The sequence below is a fragment of the Thermobia domestica genome, chromosome 6, assembly GCF_964235325.1.
Source record: "Thermobia domestica chromosome 6, izTheDome1.hap1.1, whole genome shotgun sequence".
In the NCBI taxonomy this organism is placed as follows: Eukaryota; Metazoa; Arthropoda; class Insecta; order Zygentoma; family Lepismatidae; genus Thermobia; species Thermobia domestica.
Genome location: NC_137459.1, coordinates 108,473,598 through 108,499,078, shown reverse-complemented (window position 1 = coordinate 108,499,078; position 25,481 = coordinate 108,473,598). Strand labels below are relative to the sequence as shown.

General features: G+C 36.7%; 1 protein-coding gene across 4 annotated transcripts in view; it reads left to right on the top strand.

The window, feature by feature from the left end:
* LOC145688146 (regulator of nonsense transcripts 2-like) overlaps positions 1-25,481 on the top strand; it is an 89,901-nt gene that overhangs the window by 55,336 nt on the left and 9,084 nt on the right. For all 4 annotated transcript variants that reach the window (XM_081761958.1, XM_081761959.1, XM_081761960.1 and 1 more), the window contains exons 12-18: positions 1,618-1,836; positions 11,431-11,763; positions 12,247-12,405; positions 13,491-13,670; positions 16,370-16,754; positions 19,522-19,649; positions 22,475-22,718. In XM_081761958.1, the coding sequence (XP_081618084.1) occupies positions 1,618-1,836; positions 11,431-11,763; positions 12,247-12,405; positions 13,491-13,670; positions 16,370-16,754; positions 19,522-19,649; positions 22,475-22,718 (1,648 nt within the window). The remainder of the gene's footprint in view (positions 1-1,617; positions 1,837-11,430; positions 11,764-12,246; positions 12,406-13,490; positions 13,671-16,369; positions 16,755-19,521; positions 19,650-22,474; positions 22,719-25,481) is intronic.

Genomic DNA, 25,481 nt, shown 5'->3' with positions numbered 1-25,481 from the left:
TTAATAGTATTTCATCTGAGTCTCATTTTTTAAATTATTATTATTATACTCATTTTAATCACGTTCATTTCAAAAGGGCTATAGTATATTTCTCCTGGAAGTCAAGTGAGTGTGATTGTACCTTTGAATGTAACTGTGGCTGTAATTGCGATTATTATGCTCAAGTTCAAAGGAGCAAGGAATGTTTGTCTTTGCATTATTGACGTCACAATCAGCAAAAGCAATGCATCATCTATCACAAGAAAGTGTCCTAACGCGTCTTTTTTGTCGGTTTTATTTGACGTTTGCACGAACATGAGTTTGTAAGGGGGAAAGCTTAAATCCTTATGCAATTCCACGATGGGTGATCTTTGAATTCCAGGACCATGGTTTAGTTTCCGTGTCGTTTACCAATGGCTCTGGAAAACTAAAGAGCTGAACTGACTCACTGTTCTCAGGAATATAAACCATGCACTATTAATAGATGATGTTTTTAGAACAGATGACATCTTTTGACAGTTCTTCACTTGTAGTAAAATGGAGTTTCGGCAGAGAATACGCAGATTACTGTGAATCTCAAAGTGGCAACGAAAGGCATGCTATAGAGCGACCACATAGTCATTATTTTCGAAAAATGCTTCGACTGCCATATAAATCAGTCGGATGTTGCATTGACCGTCCAGCTATTCAGTGTTGGTAACTGAAGATTTTGGGACGAACAAATGAATGTTGTCACTTAGTGCAACTTCCAATCACCGTTGCCAATACATTAAATTAAAACCGAATCGACTAACTTGCCGAACTCCTTTCAAAGGTCGTCCTGATCTTTCCAGATATTAGCTCTGTAGCAATTAAGATGTAACCAACTTGGCTAACGAAGTGATTTTGCGTCAAATTGGTATCGTTCCAACGTAAAGTGTGACTTTTAAAATATGAATATTTGTAAATGCTTTTCAGTACAGTTTAAATCATTACAGTTTAGGTCATTATCAACTAGTGGTTCCGTACACATTAGGAGCGAAGGATCTTTCTAATTTGCATAGGAAAGTTATTTTTACGTTAGTATTTACTACCTTATTCTTAGCCAATTCCACCTCAAACAATAGGCTTCACTGAAAAGAAACCTTCAAAGAAAAACACACCATATTTCATGAAAATGAATTATTAGCAAAATTGTTAAGTTTCTTTCAGAAAGATGGATTGAGTTTACTTCTTACTCTTCCCGATTTCAACCCCAAACAGTAGGCATATTTGGGAGGCATTGAGGAAAGCACACTCCAAATTTCAAGTTTCATTAAAATTGATATTTTCTTTTTTCAACGTATCGTGGAACAGATACGGAGACTATAAACTGGACATCAAATTACAGAAGTCTATTTCAATAATAATAATAATAATAAATCCAAACGGAATATACAAGTAAATTATTTGAAATTAAGAAGGAAAAAATGACCATATTGGCTAAGATCGACAAGAACTCAGAGAACTACATTAAGTGTGAGACTGAGATACGTAATACAATATTATTTCGTTCAAAATATTTTGTTAAACATAGCAAACAAAATTTTATGCTTTGTATCTTTCGCATGAAGTATTCGTCTAAGTGTGAGTAATGTTTTGATTTTTATTTATTTTCAGGACCAAATTAATATAGAATCGAAGATAAAGGTTGTCAGGTTTATTGGCGAGCTAGTTAAATTTCGAATGTATTCCAAAACGGACGCTTTGTATTGTTTGAAGATTTTGCTCCATGATTTTACTCACCATCATATTGAAATGGCTTGCAATTTACTAGAAACGTGTGGAAGATTTCTTTTTCGAAGTCCCGAGTCTTTCCAGAGAACCAAAGTTTATCTAGTAAGTATGGGTTTTCTTAAGTTTGTGTCTACTGTATTTCCATTGTTTCAGTTAAGCTACTAATAACAGTAGTGCTTGTTCCGTTGGCTTTGTAATAAATCGAAACACTTGTCTTATGCATTAATGTTCCGTCTGTATCCAAATATAATGGTGGAGACGCATTTTGTCTAATATGCATCGTCTGATTCAAACGAAATACCTATCACAGAATGTATATCTGTAGAAGATCGTAGTGTCATGCATGCATGCATGCATACAGAGCATGCTGCTAGTAATTTAAAGATCGTCGGACAATACAACGATTGAAGTGGTGAATCACAGTCTATGTCTGCAATACCAGAACGATGCCAGCGAACGCTTATTGTGCAGTTAAGTGACTTCGATCATAGCATATATTGAGAGAGTGAGTGTTCGTTCCGATGAATTGCCTCTCGCGTGGATCATGATGTGTTAGTGCTCCATCAGTGGTGTATATGATTTAAAGTAGAGAATTCTCACAGGAGATGTTGCTTTGCGACGCACCAGGAAGCGCTTGGATATAAGGATCGTTCAGGACACCTTTACTGATAAGACGGCGACTGCCAGTACAATCAAACCTATGTGCCCCCTTATGTCAATTGTAAAAAGTAGATTTACATTCCCACATTACTCTCACACGATTACTCTGAACCTGCTTATTACCGAGAATGTTTTGGATGGCGTTGGGAGGGACTACAGTGGCGGAGCGAATGGAAGGCGATGGATTTGCCTAGGACTCAGTGGCGATCGTAGACGTGCTGGTGAGCGGGAAAATCCAGCGTGTGTTTGCACTCGCCATACATGACTTACTTCCGGTAATCTGATATGAAGCGCAATAAAATATATATCCAGCGCCCTCATATCTCCAGGCGACCCAGCGTCCTATACTTGTATATGTTGTATGCCGCGGCCTAAGAGACCCCCAGATCTAAGCCCTATCGATTACGTGTGCAATATCGTGCAGCGGCGCCTCTTTACCAGCCGAGCTTTGGCAACGATCTCACTAGGTACAGTCTGCAGCAAAAAACCTGCTACATGAGCATGTAAGTTTATTGTGAAACTACGCCTAAAAGCGCATTGAATCAACATAACGTCTAAGTGGCACGAATCACGCCAGGAGAAACATCGGTGTCCTCCCCTGCACACTTATTTTGGAGCAAAAGACTTCGTTGTTTCACAATAAACTTACACGCTCATGTTGCAGGTTTTTTGCTGCGGATTGTACAAGAGCGTGAGGTATCTCACTCCAGACAGACATTTAGCTGTCTGTATATATGTCAGGCTACCTGCTGGAGTAGATGTTTGTGTGACCCCGCAGGGTGTTGAACAAATGTTATTAAGATTAGTATTGTATGTTTTCTGAACATTCTGTATAATGTTCAGAATGTGCCATGGGTTACATATCAAATCATTTCCACCTACCATCACCTTTGTGTTGTGTACCAACTATGTGCCAGAGCCGTGAATTCAAACTGGAGGTTTTAAAGTGTTTTCGTCAGTGTACAAATTACTACAGTAGGGAGAGGCAGATTAATATATATACATATACAGGGTGGACAATTTATCTGGAACATCCTTGACAGCGGAGGAACCAGAAGAGGGAGAAAAGTGAAACTTTGCATGAAGCAACTATAAGGAGGGGAACATCGTTTTGCATATTAAACACCACCACCCAATGCACAGTGTTGCCATCCCAGTGTAAAGTTTTATTTTTTCAAATGACACTACGTCAGATTATTACATATTTCAAATCATCATGCTAAACAAAAATTTAAAATACCACATTTATTATTCAGTGTTGCAAACTAAGGACGTTATAATACCACAAACGTCCAAAGTTTGGAAGCCTCTATCACACATACAGCACAACGGAGGTAGAGAAGACAATGCACAGCGGAAGTACCTTAGCGTTGGATATTATGGTTATGGTATGACTTGTTCTGAATGAGTAGCAACGAAGGTACAAGAGCTTGAAAATTTGTTTTTTTCGAAAGGCTTTATTTCAAAACAATGCTTAGGTAAGTATCATACCTAGTTACTTGTTTGGTATGCAATCGATGTGTAATATTTTGCCGTTTACAGCACTTCAATATCTCAAACCTTTTCGGAGATATAAACATTGCTGAAGTTTGCAACACTGCTTAAATCATGTAATTGCGAGGATTTGTTGTAATTACACCTACTAAAGTTATTGTTGTAATGCTATAACAGAAAAGGAAAACAACAATCATTTTAAATATTGTCCACAAATACGCGATTTTCAGCAGTGTTGCGAACTTTATATACGTTTATCATATCTCCGGAACGGTTTAAGATATCGAAGTGTTGTAAACGGCAAAATGATTTGTTTGCCAGTTGTAAACCACACAAGTAATTAGGTATGATACTTACCTAAGTATGTTTTGGAAATAAAGCCTTCCAAAAAATTTCAAATTTTCAAGCCTTTGTAACTTCGTTGCTGTTCATTCAAAACAAGTCATACCATGACCATAGTATCCAACGCTAAGGTACTTCCGATGTGCATTGTCTTGTCCATCTCCGTTGTGCTGTATGTGTGATAGAGGTTTCCAAACTTTGGATGTTTGTGATATTATAACATCCTTAGTTTGCAACACTGAATAATAAATGTGGTATTTTAAATTTTCGTTTAACATGTTGATTTGAAATATGTAATAATCTGACGTAGTGCTATTTGAAAAAAAAAACTTTATACTGGATGGCAACATTGTTCACTTGGTGGTGGTGTTTAAAACGTAGAACGATGTATTCCTTCTTATAGTTGCTTCGTGCAAAGTTTCACTTTTCTCCCTCTTCTGGTTTCTCCGTTATCACGGATGATCCAGATAAATTTTTCAGCCCATACATATAATGTGTGTAAACCTATATATATATACAGGGCGTCTCACCTAACTTTGCGACCTGAAATATTTCCAAAATGACAAATCTACTTATGCAAGAATGTACCCATGGCAGAGGCCTCTAAAATTCTGTAAACAACAAGCGCTTCCAGGGGCCCCATCATAGGGCCAAACTTGAAAATTTCAAATAAAAACTCCCTATTTTTATTGCAATCTGATTCTGCAATCGGAACTAAGCAACTTTGTAAGGAAGCAATTTTTCGTTATTCTAATAGATGGCGCTGTAATCGCAAAAAAAATAAAATAAATAAATAAATATCATCGTACTACGTCCCCTAAATTTGCGACCTGAAGTACTTCCGAAATAACAAAAAATATGACAAATCTAGTTACGTAAGAATGTAATGAGAATCAGAATGAGAATCAAGGGCCTCTAAAATTCTGTAAACAACAAGTGTCCAAAGGGGTCCCATCATAGGGCCTCAGGGGCCAACTTGAAAATTTCAAATAGAAACATCCTATTTTTATTGCAGATTCTGATTCTGTGATTGAAAATAAACAACTTTTACTTGAAGCACTTTTTTGTTATTCTACTAAATGGAACTGTAATAGCAAGAAAAATTTAATATCTTCATACGCACGTACGTCACCTAAGGCTGGTGATAAACTAAATACCTCGATATATTTCCATACATTTGCAACTTAAGTATGTGTCCAATGTGTCATATTTTAAATGAAGATGCCTTCATCTTCCCAAAATTCGGAATAGAAATCCTCTACATTAATGCAGATTCGGATACTGTGATCGAAAATAGCAACTTTTAGTGTAAGTATTTTTTTCGTTGTCTACCTAGATAATAATAATATCATTGTACGTCACCTGAGGTTGATAAATGAAAAACTGGTTTTAGAACTGGATATGCTGTGTAATATTGGTGCTAAAACTTGCAGACAAATGAAGTTAGAACATGTTTGTAATAATAATCTTCGAAAACTGAGATTTTTTGTCTGTTTGCTTGTAGACATTATGAAAGTTGATTAGCTCTCCGTTGGGACATGAAGTTTAAATCAATAATCGGGCATAGTGTCAAAAGAGAATTAAGTTATTCATTTCTGCCATGTTTATGTAGATATGTTTAATGACAATTTGATTTCAATATCGACCATGTGATTTTACCTGAGAGGTAAAAGTGAAAGTGAATACGTAAGGTTGATCGGCGGATTTATTAAAGTTTAAAAGACATTTTATTGCCATGTAGATGGCATAATTGCGATTTGATTTGAAACTGCTTGAATTTCATCTAAGAAATGAAAATAAATATGAATATGTAAAGTTGGTCGATAGATCCAAGAGAGCAAATGTGCTGTTATAAATTTAGTGGAACAAATAACATTTGACCAGAAAAGACATATGTGTCTCCCCTATGTCATATTTTGTAAATATTTATGGTTGATTGTAAATTACGGTCCAGCAACGTAGAAGCCATTAGATGTTGGTAGCAGTAAGCATTATTACACAGAACCTCTAAACACTCAAAATATTTCAACTGCTTTTCAACTGGTTTGTATTAGAGCTCTCAAAATAAAGTTCTAACGCTCTCTATGATACGAGGGTGGGACAATCACCAAAGGTCATGTACTGAAGTAAGGATAATATTGAACGAAAATAATCACGTTCCACACAGTCACATTTCGAGATCTACTGTCGAGTGCATCGTAAGACGGTAACTATAAATAATTGTAATATTCCAGGTAGACCGAAATCGACGACAAACAGCTTGATGTTGCAGTCATTTGTTGAAAATACTCAACATTCATAAAGCTGCTGAACAACATGACATTAGTTACATCTCGGCGAAAAGAATGTTGATAAAAATGAAGTTCCATTCATACAAAATTCATCTGATACACTTCTGAATGAAGGTGTCTTTAATCGCCGTGTAAAATTTGGGAAGATATGATGAAACAAATCAAGGTGATCCTACTTTTCTTACCACCATTCTGTTCTCTGATGAAGCCATGTTCCACCTAAGCGGTTACATTAACAGACATAATTGTAGGTTTTGACTTGACAACAATCTCATTGGCCCTTTCAAACACACTACATCCTGAAAAGTTGAATATCTGGGCAGCAGTGCTAAATATACAATAATTGGTCCGTCTTTTATTAATAACAATTTGGCTTCTGAACTATTAGAAGATGCTTCGAAATCAAGTACTTCCAGCGATGAGAGACACTGCAGAAGACAGTTTTGCTCACAGATGGTTTCACCAAGATGTGCAGGACCGCACAACGTTGTAAATATGCGGCAATTTCTTAATACGGAATTTCCTAAATAACGGATTGGCAGAGAAGATGAGATTGGATGGCCCGTTCGTTCTCTATTATCCCGATTTGTCGCCACTAGACTACTTTCTCTGGGTTTATCTAAAAATCCGAGTATATCAAACAATGCCAACCACTTTGGATAACCTTCATCAAAGGGTTATTGATGAAGTTGCACTTATTGAACTAGACGTTATCAAGAATGCGGTATTTGTGTTTTACCATCAAATTGCTCACTGTCAGACTAAGAAAGGTGCGCAGTTTAAGCAGATGTTGTAAAACATCAGTTACACTTTGTTCATCAGCCAATTTTAGACAAGCAAGTCATGAGAGGCACGTGGACTCACGATAATCAAGTTCTTCAAAAAAGGAAAAAGAAAAGAAAAAAAAAACAAGAAGACACTACGTGGCTGGTAGAGCTGATGTGTAGTTACGCATTCCGCAACTAGGGTATCAGTAAATCTAGACAGCATGAAACGAAGACAGGACAACGTTTTTTTTTTAATTTTTTTATTATTATTTATTCTCTAATTTCATGTGAAACAGAATTTTGAACGAAGTTAGGGTTATATTAAATACAAGTGTATCAGTCACCGTTCCCTAACAATTTAACTGAACTTTAAGAACGCATTTAAGGAGCAGATGGATCTTCTCACTCTGGGATGTAAAAAAGTGTGCCAAGAATTAAATTATTAAAGTGATGTATGTTGAATTACAAACGGCACTCATCTTGAGCAACTTTGACAAGGAACATAACATGCATGTGTTTGTAAAAAAAAAAAAAAAAAAAAAAAAAAAAAAAAAAAAAAAAAATGAACTCTCTCTCACTTAACATAAGCTGCATGTCATTGTGACTAAACAAACGTGAGTTATTAACCTTTGAAATCACGAAGATCATTTACAGTAACCCTGCATATCAATTAAGTTTCTTTGCGCTTTACCCAGGTTTTGTAAATTTGTTCTCTTGTGAAGTCTCCTTTGTCATTTGTGCTTTTACGTACTAGTGTGAAATAATGATTTTCCTTAATCTGTCCGTGTCACGTGATATTTAACAAACATATTGGTCTACTTGACATTTACAATTCTAGGGAAGATGTTTCTTGTTGGAAAATACAAAATCGTTTCTTTCCATATCGTAATGGTCTACCATGGTTGCATTGAAATGTAAATGAAGGCAGTTTTGTTTTGTGCTAAGATTTTTTAAAATATTGGACACGTATTTCGTGCTTTTTAATTGCAAGTATTTCTCGAGATATTTAGTTTATCATCAATCCCAGGTAGCGTACAATGATATTTCTTTTTTTATGATTATAGCGCTATCTAGGCGGATAACGAAAAGTATTTCAAGTAAAATTTGCGTATTTTAGATTCGAATCTTCAACAAAAATAAAGATTTTCCATTTAAAACTTTCAAGTTGGCCCCTGGGGCCCTATTATGTTACCCCTGGGGACACTTGTTGTTTACAGAATTTTATAGGCCCCTGAAATGTGTACATTCTTACGTAACTAGATTTGTCATATTTTTTGTTATTTCGGAAATATTTCAAGTCGCAAAGTTAGGTGAGACACCCTGTATATATATATATATATATATATATATATATATATATATATATATATATATATATATAGGGTGTGACAAAAAGGTACGGCAAAATTTCAAGGATGGATTCCTTATGGGTAGACAAGTAAAGAAGTTCATATGACCATATGTCGGGAAATGCATCGTTACAGAGTTAGGATCATGAAGCCGCCTGACGGTGTGAAGTATAAATAGTCGCATTCTGGTCGCCTCTTAATGTGACTCAATTTAAACCTCAATAACTCAGCCTGTAATTAAGCTAGGAAGATAATTTTGGTATGAATGTGTTCCTGAAGGACGAAATTTTCCGCCGATATGCATTTTTACTTGGTTATGACAAACCGGGTTAATTGAATTAGGAAAAGTTAAATGAAATGAAATCTTTGAATTTTACGTCCCACGGTTATGCCGGTTAGGCTAAAGGAGACAGTGATGATGAGTAATGAATGAAATAGTGGAATGAAGAAAGTGGGAGGAAACGGGGGAACCCCGAGGAAACCCACGCACACAATGTTTGTCCACCACAAGGTTCACTTGGCGGGGGCTGGGACCGAACCCGGGACCCCAAGCACCAGAAGTGAACGCTCTACCACTGAGACACCGCGGCCCTAGGAGAAGTTAGGCTGGAAGAAAGATGCTTATTACGTGGAAGAAGCGCTGGTTTTGGAGTGCTCAGTGGGCAAGTGTAGATGTTAATATGGACGCATATGCCGTTTGGCGCAAGGAGAAAACTGACTTGATCTGGTATGAAGAGCGCTGTGCGGTACGTGGAAGTGAATCAACGAATATTAAACCGAAATAAGTTAATATCAAATAACCGTGACACCGTTTGACCACCGTGCACTATGGATTTGCCTGCAGCTGATTTCTTGTTGTGGAATTATGTATAACTTACATGTATTGTATAGTGCACGCTGAATGCGTAATATAAGATTGATCCTATGATATGAGCTTCATGGGCAACGTACAATTAAATTTAAGGAAAACTTGGATCGCTCAACTCACTTTAAAAGCTTATGTTCTCAAAACCGTACATGATTTCTTTTCAAATGCTTTGGTTCAAAATAATGGTGTGAGACAGACACAGAAGATTTGACGATTGGTTGCTTTATGGCCACTTTTCACTAAGTACACAGAACTTTACAAAATTTTCTGAACGTGGTCTACGTGAACTCATATTTAAACGCTTGAGGAAGTTAAGTGTAACTTTCCAAAAGTGAGAATTAAATACTCTGATTAATAAATGTTACGGTTTCTATTCCCAGTAAGAGAGTAAAAATAATTTCACAACCATTCACCTTCATTAATCATCCATATCCTTTAGCCTAAAGACATAACGCAGGACATTAAACTATATATATATATATATAAAATGTTTCATTATCTATATATTAAAATGCAAGGTTTATATGTTTGTCTCTAAAGAAAAGTTTATATGTTTGTCTCCAATCCTTTCGGCAATGAGATCTCGAAAACCACAAGTGCTAAAAACACGCCGTTTTAACTGATCGATTCCAGATTTTGTGTAGATTGTCCAGTTCTAATTGAATATTTAAAAGATATGACCGTTATTTCTTTATTACATTTTTTAGGAGTACACTGGAATGTTGAAATTTTAAAACAGTAAAGCATCATATCCTAGGAGTTATATATTCCAAAACCACATGGTTGTATAGAGAGGTTACATATCTCTCAGGCGTTTGTTGCATGGCCAAATGATAATGAAAAATGGAGGATAACTATTTCTCCAGTCTAAAATGAATCTTTATTTTTGGAGTGTTTTGCCCAATGAACACCATATATCACTGACATTATAATTGATTGTGTATGAAATGTATTTGCTTATTACATACTACATTGAAGAAGAAAGAAAATACTGATCGTACGTAAATTACAAACCCCAACAGGAAGTAGGCTCAAATCTTGCAGACAGTATGAGATATTGAAAAAATAATCGAAAAAATCTCCCGTTTATGGTACTCCTTGCGCCGATCTTTTCTAGATGTCTTTCACTTGTGTCTGTAAAAAGACCTGTACAGATATTGTGAGGAATGACAAGGAGATTCATGCTATGGGAATGATGCGCTGTGTAGAGAGCGCAGGTTCAGTTAGTCTATATATTAAAATGCTAGGTTCTTGTCCGCAATTCTTTCGACAATGAGATCTCGAAAACCACAAGTGCTAGAAACGTGTCGTTTTCACTGATCGATTCCAAATTTTGTGTAGATTGTCCAGTTCTCATTCAAATTTTCAAAAACCGTGTCGTTATTGTTCTATTCAACATTTTAGGGACCGTTTTGAGTTCGTAAGATTAACATTGTTGCAGGCTAAAACTATGGTGTTAGGCAACCAGTAGAGAAGTTACGTATGGCTGGTTGACAGACATTGCAGACCTGTGCTTAAGTCTGAATAGCACGCAATGAGTCGTACTCGGACGGATATGGATTTATTAGAAAAAATATTTTCATTTGATACCGTGTTACTTCTATAAATTTGCTACAAACTCCCTCTAATATTACACATAGCAATTCACTTCCTTTATGAATCTCCTATCCTTTACTTGCGTGAGTAAGGAGACATGCACAGTGGGAAGGAGATTCATGGTCATAAGAGAACGATGCGCTGACAGCGCAGGTTCAGCTAGTTATTTATTTATTTAATATATCAATTACAGTAATAGCAATATATTCAAATCTGCTTCCGCATCTTGTACAAGCGCTGTAGAGTTTCTATTTACGCTAAGTTTTCCAAATTTTTAACTACTTTAGGACTGACTGATGGTAGTAAAATAATGCATTTGTAACTTACAGGAACAGATGATGCGAAAGAAAGCTGTTATGGCCCTCGATTCTAGATACGTGACAATGATAGAAAACGCTTACTATTATGTGAATCCTCCCGATATTAGTCCTTCGCATATGAGGAAAGAAAGACCACCAATGCATGAGTACATAAGACAAATCCTGTACCAAGAGTTGTCAAAACCAAACACAGACAAAATTCTTCGCCAAATGCGGAAACTCGATTGGGAGGATCCAGAGGTAGCAGCATATGCCGTGAAATGTATGACAGCCGTGTGGAATGTGAAGTATTACAATATACGATGTATGGCTAGTCTACTTGCAGGACTTGTAGCTTATCAAGTAAGTGTGTAAAAATGATCCTGTTTACTGTGTCCTTTTACCTTTTCTCTTAGTTTTGTGTGTAGAACATTTTCCAATTCCACAGAACTTTGCTCTTACATTTTGAAGAAAGTCCATGTTGATTTTTTACAAATTAAATTATTTGAAGAAAATCTTATATTTTGAATTGTTTCGTGTAAAGTTTTAAGTACACTTATCTTAATATGTTTTAGTAATCAATTTTGAGCATGAAATACGAATTTCTTAAATTTACCTATCAACTTGGTGCTGAAAAGAAGTGAGTACATTCCTTTAAGAGGGCCATATTGATATTAGTTTAATGTGACAAGAAACTTGAGTCAAAATCGTCAATATTGCAGGTGCAACTCGTGAGCTTCCTATTATGTGGCAAGTACGCCATAACCCACTTCATAAGGTTTCATCAGTTTTAAACATGTGACGTAAGTTTATGAGGTGTAGATGATTAACAAATTAATTTTACAGGAAACCGTAGGATCTCAAGTAGTGGATGGGGTTCTTGAAGATATACGACTGGGAATGGAAATTAACCATCCAAAGTACAATCAGAGGCGAGTTGCAATGGTAAAATATTTGGGGGAATTATACAATTATAGAATGGTGGAAAGCGGAGATATATTCAAGGTAAGTACGTTTGTTATGTACTTCTCGCATATATATTAATGTAATAATGTCGAAGAAGTAATACTTCTTTATTATTTAACTGTTATTTTCCAAAATATTGTCAAATTCCTTCGTTTTTCCGGTTATCGTGTATCATAGTGTAGTGTAATAGTACAGTTGTTGTAGCTCATTTCACGAAACAGTTTTGCAGTTTCCGTTCCATTTCTGTGAAGATTCGGCTGTCATGGTTGGTTGGCTGGTGGTGGTTTTGGAGTTTAGCGTTTTTTTCAATACCGAAACTTTATAAGTCGTAGAGCTACAGCTTAACATGGGATCTACGTAATCTTCTGGTGGGAACCCAGCCTTCCGCGCCGAAGGCAGTAATGACAAGTATTTAAACATGAGGGAACCTTGTCATAACTCAATATACGATCAATATAATGCCCCACAGGGAATAAAACCTAGGGTTGTAGCACTACACTGACTGTGTTCACAAATACATAAACTAGATTTTTGGATAGAGATGTTGGTAAATTAATAGTAAATGAATCCAAGGAAGTTCAGGAGTGGTGTAGAACCTTCTAAACTGAGTTCTTCGAAATGCAATAGGAAAGCGTTTGACAAGATATATATTTTAAAACCTTAAAATATATTCAGTTTTCTTTCGCCTTCCAATGACATAGAAGAGTTCATCAAATAAAGGAACTCTTGAATGATATATTTATCTTTGCAATGCTGTACTACTTCTGGTGCGCGTTATATTTATACAATTAAAGACAAGTTTCAATATACGTTTACAAGTACTGGAGGAAATTGAATGTATTTCGCTAGATTTTATTTGAAGGATTTTAAATTGAAGAAAGAAAGAAAAACATTTCTCGGATTTATTCAAATTAAAATCTGATTACATATTACCAATAGAAATGTTGTTGAATTATGAAATCTTTCCTGCATGTATTTCATTATGTAATAACTTCTCACATGCTATTTGGCGGGCTAATTACAGGCATATTGCTTTTATTAAAAGTAACGAGATATCTTCTGTTTTCTGCAAAACTGCAGGTATAAGATGATTTTTTCTATTTTATTTATTTATTTATTTTCAGGTTCTGTATTCATTTATCACATTTGGAACATCCCTTGACCGAAATGCCCCTTCTCCATTGGACCCACCTGATCACCTATTTAGAATAAGACTTACGTGCGTACTTTTAGATACATGTGGCCAATATTTTAGTGGAGGCTCAAGTAAAAAGAAGTTAGATTATTTCTTTGTATATTTTCAGGTAAGTTTAAAAAATGCGAATCTCTTTCTTCTGTTTGTTTTGTTTGGTTTATTCATTCCATTGTTTATTTACTTTGTGTAATATGTCAGCTGATAAATGAGTTGAGAACTTCCTGACAAGGTATATAAAGATCAAAGTACATTATTTCGGACGTGATAAGGAGCTGTGAAACAGTATATGGTTTGCAACTAGATTCAAAAGAACCACCTACTATTTTAACAACTTTTTACCACGTTTGATTTTCGAGTGTTTCTTAATTGCAATAATTGAGCTGAGCGAAGCGAAGCTCTTATACTCGGGTTAGCCGTTTGGTTGTCCGCGAACTCCTCCTAGACCGTTTGGCCGATATGAACCAAACTTAGCACGCTGATAGAGTATGTTGTGCTGAGTGACAACATAGGTCGAAATCAAAAATCCGATGTACCATCGAGGAATAATGACCGAAAAACTCTTCCTCCTAGACCGTTTGGCCGATCTCAACCAAACTTAGCACGCTGATAGAGTATGTCGTGCTGAGTGACAACATAGGTCGAAATCAAAAATCCGATGTACCATCGAGGAATAATGACCGAAAAACGCTTCCTCCTAGACCGTTTGGCCGATCTCAAGAAAACTTAACACCCTGATAGAGTATGTCGTGCTGAGTGACAACATAGGTCGAAATAAAAAATCCGATGTACCATCGAGGAATAATCACCGAAAAACGCTTGCATAGACTTAACATGGGGAAAAAGTTTTCACGCGATTTTTTTGTCAATAATTAAAAATGGCATTTATTATTGCATAATGGCCAGGAATGATTACGTAGTTTAAGCTCGCTCAGCTCATTTCATTGCAATCGGGTACATCCATTGCATTCCTAGTAATAATAATAATAGATCCATTCATGGGACAAATACCTAACTTAAGGTTGCCGCTCGTAGTTACTTTTTTTTTTTCACAGATTCATTATTTCTGCATTTCAGCCCATGGTGCGGAGAGTTTTTTTGAGTTTTGGTAGATTTCCTTAAAATGTTTTTGAACGAACATTCCGAGCACTTCAGTGTTGATTTCTATACAGGGTGTCCATAAAGTCTGGGTACTGTACACGGGAAAAGCACATTTTATTCAATTTAATGTTAATGAATAATATTTTCAACATGATTTCCGTGCTGTTCAATGCATAATTCGATGCGTTTTGCAAGATTAAGGTGAAGTCGATGGAATAGGTCTGAATTGCCGTCGATTTCAGCACATTGACTGCTAATGCGTTCTGTTAGGTGGTTTAAATTTCTAATCTTCATCGAGTAAACTTTCTCTTTGAGCATACCCCAGAAAAAGAAATCAAGGGGAGAAATATCTGGCGAACGAGAGGAGCACTCCACACAACCTTTTCTCTCAATCCGTTGAGGAAAATTGACATTCAACCAATTTCTAACAGCTGCATCAAAATGGACAGGGGCCCCATCCTGCTGAAACCAGTCTGGAAATCCCTCAACCAAACGCTCAATTTGAGGCATCAATTTGTCTCTCAGCATGTTCAGATGAGTCACCCGTTACATGTTCATTAAAGAAGAAAGGTCCTAGCACATGAGCTTTCCACAAACCACACCATCACTTTTTGGCACCCCTGCTGTTTGGATGGATTCATTCAATGTGGGTTGTTTTGAGACCAGTATAGAAGATTTTGTCTGTTTACTTCACCATTGACATAAAACACAGCTTCATCACTGAAAAACACACAGTATTTAGTAAAATTGATAATTTATCCAATTTATCTGCAAACCATTCGCACATCTGCATGTGTCTATGGGGGTCATCTTCATTTAAGTGATGAAGTATCTGTAACTTGTACGGATGAAACTTCTTCTCTGCCAGGATTTTGTGGATGGTTGACTTTCAGTATAAATTTTAACAAGTGTAATTTAATAACTTGTTCTTAGTAAAGGAAATTTGTGTTAATATAGTAGGTAATTCAAATTAGCACAATTACTAGTATGTTATTTTATGAAAAATATTTTAACTCCAGGTACTTTATATTAGAACATCATACTTATTTCAAAGTAAAGTTCCTTTTAAAAATAAAATATACTATCTTTCTGGGCATTACAAAGTTGGAATATTTAGAACTTGAAAATCTGGAGGTGTGGAAGGATAGAGAGGATAAACTGACGGAAGGAGTAATAAAGGAAGATGTTTCAACATGGTGAGGAAAGAAGACGACGCTTTTAGCGAGCATCCTTCGTAGGAAGGTCAATTTAATTGGACAGATCTTGCAAGCAAATTGTCTTCATAACACCATAGAGGGAAAGATGGAAGGAAAGCGAGGAGTAGGAAGAAGAACACAACTGATCTGTGATTTGAAAAACAGAAGAAAATACTGGAAGTTTAAAACAGGAAGCAGAAAATCGAGGAACGTGGAAGAAACATTTCCAGACCCGAACCTAAGAAAGAAAGAAAGAAACTTCTCATTATTCCCAGGACCGCCGACAGGCAGAATACTTAATAATAATCTTTCTCAGTAATTTTTATTTTTATTTATGTTTTAAAGAAACTTTGTATTAGAACATGATACTTATTTCAGAGTATCTTGGAGTTCAAATATCTTTGATAAACAACATAGTATTAATTCTGTTAAATTGATGTCATCTGCTACATTAACAACATTTATGTAAAATTGTCCTAACCTTTTTCAAATTTACTTTTGTTACGTCTTTCAGCGTTATTTCTGGTTCAAAGCAACAGATCCTATTTGGAATGCGGACAATACCTTTCCCATCGGTGTGGAATTCATGTTTCGTGATACCATTTCAAGTTTGCGGCCCAAATTGAAGCTTTACAGTAGCTTTCAAGAGGCTCAACAAGCTGTGGAGGAACTGGAAATGGAGTTAAAATTAAAATTAGCCGAAATATTCCCTTCATTAAAACAGTCTGATGAAGCAGAGAAAGAAATCCAAGAAACTGAAGATGGAATAAAAGCAGATTCTGATCATGGCCATGATCAAACGCAGCTTCATTTAAGTATTCAGGAATCTGAAATGGATACAAAAGTGAAGATTGACGAAGAAAAAGGAGCTTTGCACACAATCAGAGAAGCTGAAGAAGGTAATACTTATTTTATTTTAAAAAATATTCTATTAAGCGTATACTAGATGCAACCGGTATGATGTACTTTTTAGACAGGAAATGAATAAGTCTTTGAAATGGCTTATACTCTAAAAGTCAAATAATCCTCATCAACCCGGTCGTGGAATCCGATCATAAGATCTTTCTATTACGGAACTAAAATGTTAAGAATTCACTTCAATTTTATGAAGTGATAAAGACATATTTATATTTTTAAAAGTGGCGTAATTCGAAGATTTTTTTTTCCTGTAATTGTTGTGTAAGTTGAGCTTTGAATCAAAACATGAAACTAATTATCTTAACTGGAGTTCGTAATTTTCACAGATACAGTGCTTTTTTTTTTTTTTTTTTTTTCTAAAACCTAGGTCTGTTGCAGTAGCTTATCCTGGGGCCTATTCCACCATTAAACATTGCAAATTTTGCAAAATTTTTAAGTTTCACCATCAATCTTGAAGAACTTTGCAATTAGATCTTACACGACTGCAAAGTTGCAGTCTTTGCAAGCTATCAATTGTTTGTTGAAGGCGAAGTGTGTCATGAGCAAGGCAGCCATTTAATAACACACAAAGAATGAAAAAGTGAATGACTGGATCGAGAATCGAACCCGAGGTCTCCGGCATACCGTTCCGATGAGTTAACCACTACGCCACCCAGTCTTCTTCTCAGAACAGCCATTCTCTCTCTCACTCCCAAAATCGGTGCACTGGACACTGGATTATCCAAGCATAGCAGCTAAGCTGTGGTACAAACCATGTCGACTGAGTGGAGAGCACCGACCTCCGGAGTGACAGATTGTGTGCCTGTTCTGAGAAGTGGACTGGGTGACGTAGTGGTTAACACATCGGCACGGTATGCCGGAGATCTCGGGTTCGATTCTCGGTCCAGCCACTCACTTTTTCACACTTTGTGTGTTATTAAATAGCTGCCTTGTTCATGGCATACACTGCGCTAACGAATTAACAGTAATTAAGCTTGCTCTTGATCACGCGTTTCAGTTCCGGTGCGTCGTGTTGCTTATCTGCACCGACTCAGAACCCGTTATTATAAGACTGCAGAATGTCTTTACTAAACACCCTTTAATCTAAGACATTCTTGAGAGATCCAACAAGACTGTGTCGTCATTGTCCGCTGGATGCCGGCACACGTCGGCATTCAGAAAAATTAGTGTACTGACACAGCAACCAAGAACTTCGAGTTGGCAGGTGTTGCATTACAGCACTAATTTCAGTAGCTATTTTGTCCAACAGCTGCGCTGTCACAAGCAAGCGGATTGGAACCAAGCCACAAAAATAAACCTCACTCAGTAAAAACTGTTTTTGGCAATTGGCAGATGTCTGCACCGAGATAAAGTGATCTTTATATGCTTGCGTATCGGACACACTCACCTCTCACTCGTTCCTATTTAGTGCGTGATGTTAACTGTCCGTATAGTAAAGATTTTTTCGTCCCATTTTATTCGGGATATTCTAGTAGAATGGCCAAAATACTCAGACCTCAGAAAACGTTTAGGGCTATCGAAAAATCTTAACGAGGTTTTTAGGGGATAATGCGATCTGTAGTGACAATATTCTCTCTTTTATTCGTGAGATTGGAATAGTTAATGTCCTCTGAGATTTTCTTCTTATATCTTCCTGTTGTGTGTTACTGTCATTGCTATTTATGACTTACTTTCTAGTTTTATATTTTGTAATTTATTCTTTTACCATTTTCACGTTCCTTTTAAATTTTAAATTTTTTAATGAAGAGAATGTGTCTGCTATTGATCTGACCGTGACGGGGACAAATGCCCTCGCTGCTGATGTCTCTACTTGAACACCTAGTAACCAATAAATTCTTTACACACACACACACACACACATTATATATATATATATATATATATTGGGTGTTTCAAAACAACACCGACAACGTTTGGGAGGTAATTCCTCACACCAAAATAAGACAAAAAGTATAGACCAACTTGAGTGCACAAATGCTTTCTTTCAGAGTTACAGGCTGCCGAAATCATGTAAAATTGAACTTTAAAGGTCCATAGGTCCAAAACTATGGGACCTACCGTAGTCGGGTCAAGACTTCACTTAGGAACTAGTATGTGCCCTATCCAAAAATTCCGCAACAGTTTTTATAGAAGGAGTTTAGCTACGGTCATATAATTTGAAGTACTCACCAACTACCTCTATAAAAATTGTTGCGAAGTACCGCAGGATTCTGAAACATGGATATTTGGATAGGGCACATAGTAGTTCCTAAGTGAAGTCTTGACTCAGCTGCGGTATATCCCAAAGTTTTGGAGCTATGGATATTTAAAGTTCAATTTTTCATAATTTCGGCAGCCTATAACTCCGAAAGGAAGCATTTGTGCACACAAGTGGGTCTATACTTTTTGTCTTATCTTGGTGTGAGGAATCACCTCCCAAACGTTGTCTTTTCGCTGACAGCTACAGACATTGCTCTTCCAAGCGGCTTACATTATAATGCAAAAATTTTAGCTCTTTTAAAACCCGTCTTTCCCTTCTTTCAGAAAATATTTCTGAACGAGATTGAAACATGGATGAATTATAAAAAGTTGTCATTCAAACAAACCAAAAAGAATGTTGTGGTGTTAATGTACTCAAAGTTTGAAGTATTAATATATTTGTAAAGCGATTGAAAATAATTTTGACAGTGTAGTTTTTTTTTTTTTTTTTTTTTTCTTCTATATGTGTATTTTGCAAACTTTAGATTTATTCTTCCTTACCAATTTCAGACGTTGAAGACGATGAATTCTGCGAAGCTTTGTCAGAAATTGAAGACCAAGAGATAGAACTGTCTGGTCACTGTGATACCGATTGGGGTACAACGTGTGAAAGCTTCTCTCAGTCGCAGCTAAGCCAGGTATATTTGTTGTCTACTAGAAGATTTTAAATATTAAGTTAATTTGTAAGTAGTATGTGGCATCTGTCAGGATCAGCATGTCATGTTTAGTGATTCATAGGTTAAGTTTCAACAGTGTAAGTAGGCATACATGCTAAAACATCTCAGTAAGTTTCAAGAAATAATCAAGCATACACATGTCCCCATATTACAAAGTTCTTTTTAAGTTATATTTCTCACAATAGCAATGTATATAGAACAATGTTGAAGAAAAAAGAAAAGAAAAAGCAATGTTATATACTTACAGCTATTTTATAGGGTTATATCGAGTTCGTAAGTGGTCATATGGTAAGACGCGTGCTTTTAGTTCCAGGTTCAGTTACTAATAGAGGCTAAGTCCACTGTACATCATTATCATTTAACAGAAAATGTAACGAAATATATAACTTAAGAACTTCTTGAATGTACGAGTCGGTACGAAGCCGATGTATAATTTGCGAAAGGCACGTTTTACGTTTCAGGACACGTTGAAACGTTATACATGTCAGGGTAGTTTTTCTTTCACTATTATGTCTTATATCTGATCCAGAATAGAAAATAAGAATTTTTCATTTTATTTACTTTATCTTCTTCGTCCACGTAGGCAACTGAGAAAGCATGTCGGTAATAATTTCACTTTATTTCAAGGGGCAATACTAAATATTTAATGTCAGAAAATTATTATTAAATTTACTAGATCCGCATCCAAATCCGATAGAATTCTGTAAAATGTATTGCACTGTGCTAGTTTGATCAAGCTATTGCCTGGAATTGACAAAAATGTATAATTACAACCGTCACGCAAAATGTTCTCTATATACTTGATTAGTGTTGCTGACATTTAATTTTTTTGTAAGATCAAATTGTCAGTGGTCAGTAATCGACTAATGATATTTCGTTCATGCTATTATTTATTTAAACACCATTATTTCTTAAAACAAAGCATATATTTATATCTTTTGATTTGTTATACATTACTCGAAGAAAGAATATTCTCTATATCGAGACGATACTATGAAATTTTATTTTAGTAACCGGTCTTTGTATTAGACTCTTGACTTGATCATTTACTTTGCAAACCGTGGATGTTCTAGTATGCTTGAATAATTGTAGATACATAAAGGGAGTTTCAAACCATCTTTCAAATTCTTAAGTATTTAATGAGTAAAGCCATTAGTTTACTAGCGAAAGTTCATTTCAAGTAAAAACAATTCACGCAATTAATCACAGACAAGATACAAATGGTGATCAGAAAAATGGAAACATCTGAACGAAATTGCAGCTTACCAGATTAATATGGTGTCGGGCCACCTTTCGCCTTCAGAACAGCCTTGATGCGACGTGGGATGGAGGCATAGAGGTCGTGAATGGTAGCGAGTGGAATTTTACACCATTCCTCGTGCAGGGCATCGGCCAGTTCTGTGACAGAGAATGGAGGTGGACATCGTCGCCGGAGTCGTGTTTCCAAGACGGACCACAGATGTTCAATTATGTTGAGATCTGGGAATTGCGCGGGCCAGGGGAGGTGTTGAACTTCATCCCGATGTTCCTCAAACCATGCTGCAACAACGCCAGCTGTGTGAATGGGTGCATTATCATCCTGGAAGATGGCGTCATTGTCCGGAAACAACATCCAGACCATAGGATGCAAGTGGTCTCCTAAAATTGCGACATAATCGTTGGCAGTGATTCGTCCGCTAAGTGTGACCACAGGACCCAATAAAAACCATGATATTGCGGCCCACAGCATCACCGAGCCGCCGCCATGTTTCACAGTTGGGCGGAGACACTGCAGATCATAAGCTTCTTTGGGCGTTCTCCACACATAAACACGGCCCGTGGTTGGGAATAGGGTGAAGGATGACTCATCCGACCATATCACACGTTTCCAGTCCTCAACGGTCCAAGTTGCATGGTCGCGGCACCATTTGCGGCGTGCGAAAGCGTTATGGTCCCTGATGAGCGGTTTGGCCCGTGCAACACGACCCCGTAAGTTCATGTCATGTAATTCGCGGCGGACTGTGATTGTCGAAACAGGATGGGGGAGGTGCTGATTGAGTTCCTCCGTCACTTGTTCCGCAGTGGCACGACGGTTCTGCGTGACAATGCGCTTTAATACCCGGCGTGACCTGTCACTCATGATTTTCTTCCGCCCACTGTTCCGCTTCCCCGATGTGGTTTTCCCGTGTGTTGTGTAGGCCGTCATCACCTTCGACACTGTCCCACGCGACACACCTAACACAGTAGCCACTGCCGTCACACTCACTCCACATAACCGCGCACCAACAATTTGCCCTCTTTGAAAATCTGAGAGGTCTCCCATTTTACACTACCTCCGTCTGCTGCAGCCACAGGACACTGGTGTTCCACTGCGCCTGACGTAGTATGGAGACCGACCTAACACACCACCACCAGCGGTCCGGCGCTGCTGGCGTCATGACACCACTGCCAACCCATACATCTGACGTGTTGCCAGCTACAGGTGTTTCCATTTTTCTGATCACCATCTGTAGATGCGTGGAAATCATGCCAAGTGTTTTGAGAAAATACTTAAAAATTTTATTTTCAGTCATTTTTACAGTCAAATCACAACGTTCTGTTCGTAGAAAGGAGAGCTGCAAGAACTCTTTTGCAAACTGTATTCTACAAAAGAACAAATCGGGGCTTTGAAAGTTCCACTTGCTTACATTCTTTTAAATGACTATGTCACAATATGATTATCTTAGGAAGTTATTCAGTTACTGTAGTTTTTGAAGATGAAAGTGTTTTAAGATACATGTCTATGTTTATTTCCATGTTCGGTTAAGGGTGAAGATGTAGTGCTTACGGGAGAGAGTGCAGATGAAGTAAAGAATGTCAATGTGACTCAAGGTGATGGAATGCCTTTAGGACCTAAGCATATGGAATGCCCAGAAGACGAAGATTTCATGTCAGCATTCGATAAAATGGTGTCAGAAAATATACAAGATCGAATGAGAGAAACCGTGAAACCACAGCAATTGGATATATCCGTCCCACTTCATATCAAGAGCAGTACAAAGAAGACCTATGGTAAGAGTCAATTTTTTAATTTCTTAAGTACCAATAATACGATACTTTCGTTACACCAGTAGGACAAATATATATAGATTATATGGGCTACAGGGCGGTACTAGATTTTTTATTGTTATATGAAAGAAAATAAAGTATCTCGAACAAAATTTATTTGCATTTTTGCGACAATACGGTACATTTCTTCCTTTAATTTTAAGAGAAAATAGAAGAACATGAAAGTTAGTATAACGATAGATTTAGTATTTTATGTTATAATAATAAAGGAATTTTATAGCTTCAAGCAGTAAGGTATTGCAAAGGGGTTTCGAAGTGTTGGATGGCACAAGACTTCGTTCTGCAATTACTCAAATTCAAGGTGTAAGACTCAACAGGGAGAGGGAGGGAGCAGAAGTAGGGTCGCTTTATTAAACCACCAGATGCAAGTGCATGATTTTATTTATTTATTTACTTATTTTAATTTTCAAAGAATACGAATTTTATTCACTCGTATGAATTCAATATGATTGACAAAGGGGGAGCAGGAAGAAATACTGAACCCAGTGTAACGCGAGAACTTATTCGTGCGATAAAATCGAGCAATCTACTGTTTTTGGAGATGAGTAAAGTTGTTTAGCTAAGTCTTGACTTCGTCGCTTAAGGAGCAACTTAACAACTTCAGAAAATATTTCGGGGAAGAGAGACGATAATGGTTTTCCCGAACGATTTCTATATAGGAACATGAAACATCGGGACCTTGTCAGGTAGGAGTTACGAATTACCGGAAACACTGGCAAGAAGAAAGATAAGCAAAACATGCAACCAGGAGAGCAAATGAAATGGTTCGATTTTTATTATTATTATTATTATTATTATTATTATTATTATTATTATTATTATTATTATTATTATTAGAAAAAAGGCAAAATACAAGCTTATAAACACTGGAAACACCAACAGGAAGAATGACATTGAAATTATCCTGGATAACAATATGAAGAAGAAATTGGTGGACCTGAAGAGAGTAAGTGGCAGATTTGTAAATGTTAAGCTTGTGCTAGGAGAAAGAGAAACCTTGAATATAGTCAGCGCTTATGCCCCACAAGTTCTTTGTGATGAGGAGACAAAGCAATAATTTTAAATGGAACCAGATAATACTTTGCAGAATTGTTCGTTACATGTGAAGCTGATTAGCAGGAGTTCTAAATGAGCATGTAGAACAATCAGGATATGGGTTAACCCTTTATTGCGCTAATTAATTTTGGTCGTGCTGAAATTATTTTTCTTCTTTCTTTTTGTATGAATTACGGAAATAAATGTAAATAATATCCAGTAATATGATTTTTTTATGTTTTTACTTCTGGGGTATCAAGTTACAGGATAGATATCATGATTGTATTACACTAGTGGAAACAGAGTTTAGTGTCAATATCAGCAGCAACCATGTGGTATGGAAGATTGTAAAACAATTATTTATTTTATTGTTAAGAGAACAAAAAAAGGTTTTGTGCAAAAATTTACAAATAACAACTGTACACGTTTTGTGCTTTCTGTATGCCTTTTGACGCTATCTGACACTCTCTGTGCGACTTATGCCATTAAACGAAAACTGTGCGGTAGAAAGCTTAACTCCATTGGTGCCACATGGCATCAGCGTGCGCTGTTCGCTGATGTACATATTTTAAGAATATCATTATTATTGTTATTGATTCACTATGATGCCAATTGGCATCAAATGCCTTTTAGGGTTAAAAGACAAAATTGAGGAAGGTGAAAATGTGCTACAAGTAGCGGAAGCGTATGATCTTGCTATCCTGAATACCTTCTATGAGAAGAACACCTTATTACATATAAGTCTGGCACCGTAAGGTCTCACATTGACTTCATTTTATGGAGGAGACTAAACTTGCGGATGCAAAGAACTGGCAAGTAATACCAGGAGAGAGTCTAACGGAGCAACACTGCCTCATAGTAGCCGATATCTTCATCAAAGTAAAAGCAGGAATAAGACAGGAAAATGTTCGTGTTCGAACGATGTGATGGATGGGACAAATGCCAAAATGATTCCAAAGGAAATTACCACATCACAAGTACTACAGATGAAGGAAGAAGAGAAGGCAACCAGAGTATCAGTAGCACTCAGGAAAATAGGAAAACAAAAAGTTGTGGGGGAAACATAAGAAAGGAGACTAATTGGTTAACTCTTTGAAGCACGGTGGTACTTATATTGTACCATCTTTTAGATAACGTTTTAGAAACACCGTGCCGCAAAGAGTTCAGAAACGTGGTGGCAGAATAAAGAAGTTCAAGCAGCTGTAAAGGAAAAAAAAAATAACAATCAACAAGACTGAAGGATTACAAGGAAGCGAAGAAGAACGCTAAGAAGGCAGTTTGTGTTGCAAAAAGGCAAAGTTTATGGTGAGTTTACAAGCTTTCAAAAGTAAGAGAGATACAAGAAAAATATTTCGCATATGCGCTACTTCAAGGATCTTCTGGTTCTGACATGATAAAGAAGCGGTGGGAGGAGTATTTGTTTTAACTTCTCAATGAAGAAAACCCGAGGAAATTTGCGAAAATCCAGTTATGAATCAGACTTGTTCGGCCTGTAACTATTTTTGAGTTGGAGAATGCCATGAAAAAGATGAAAACTGGTAAAGCCTTAGGACTGGATAATATCGAAGCATGGAAAAGCTTATCCAACGAAGGGGTGCAGTGGTTTACCCGATTTTTTAATAGGATATTGGAAACAAAATATTTGCAATTAGGATGCTAATGGAAAAGCAC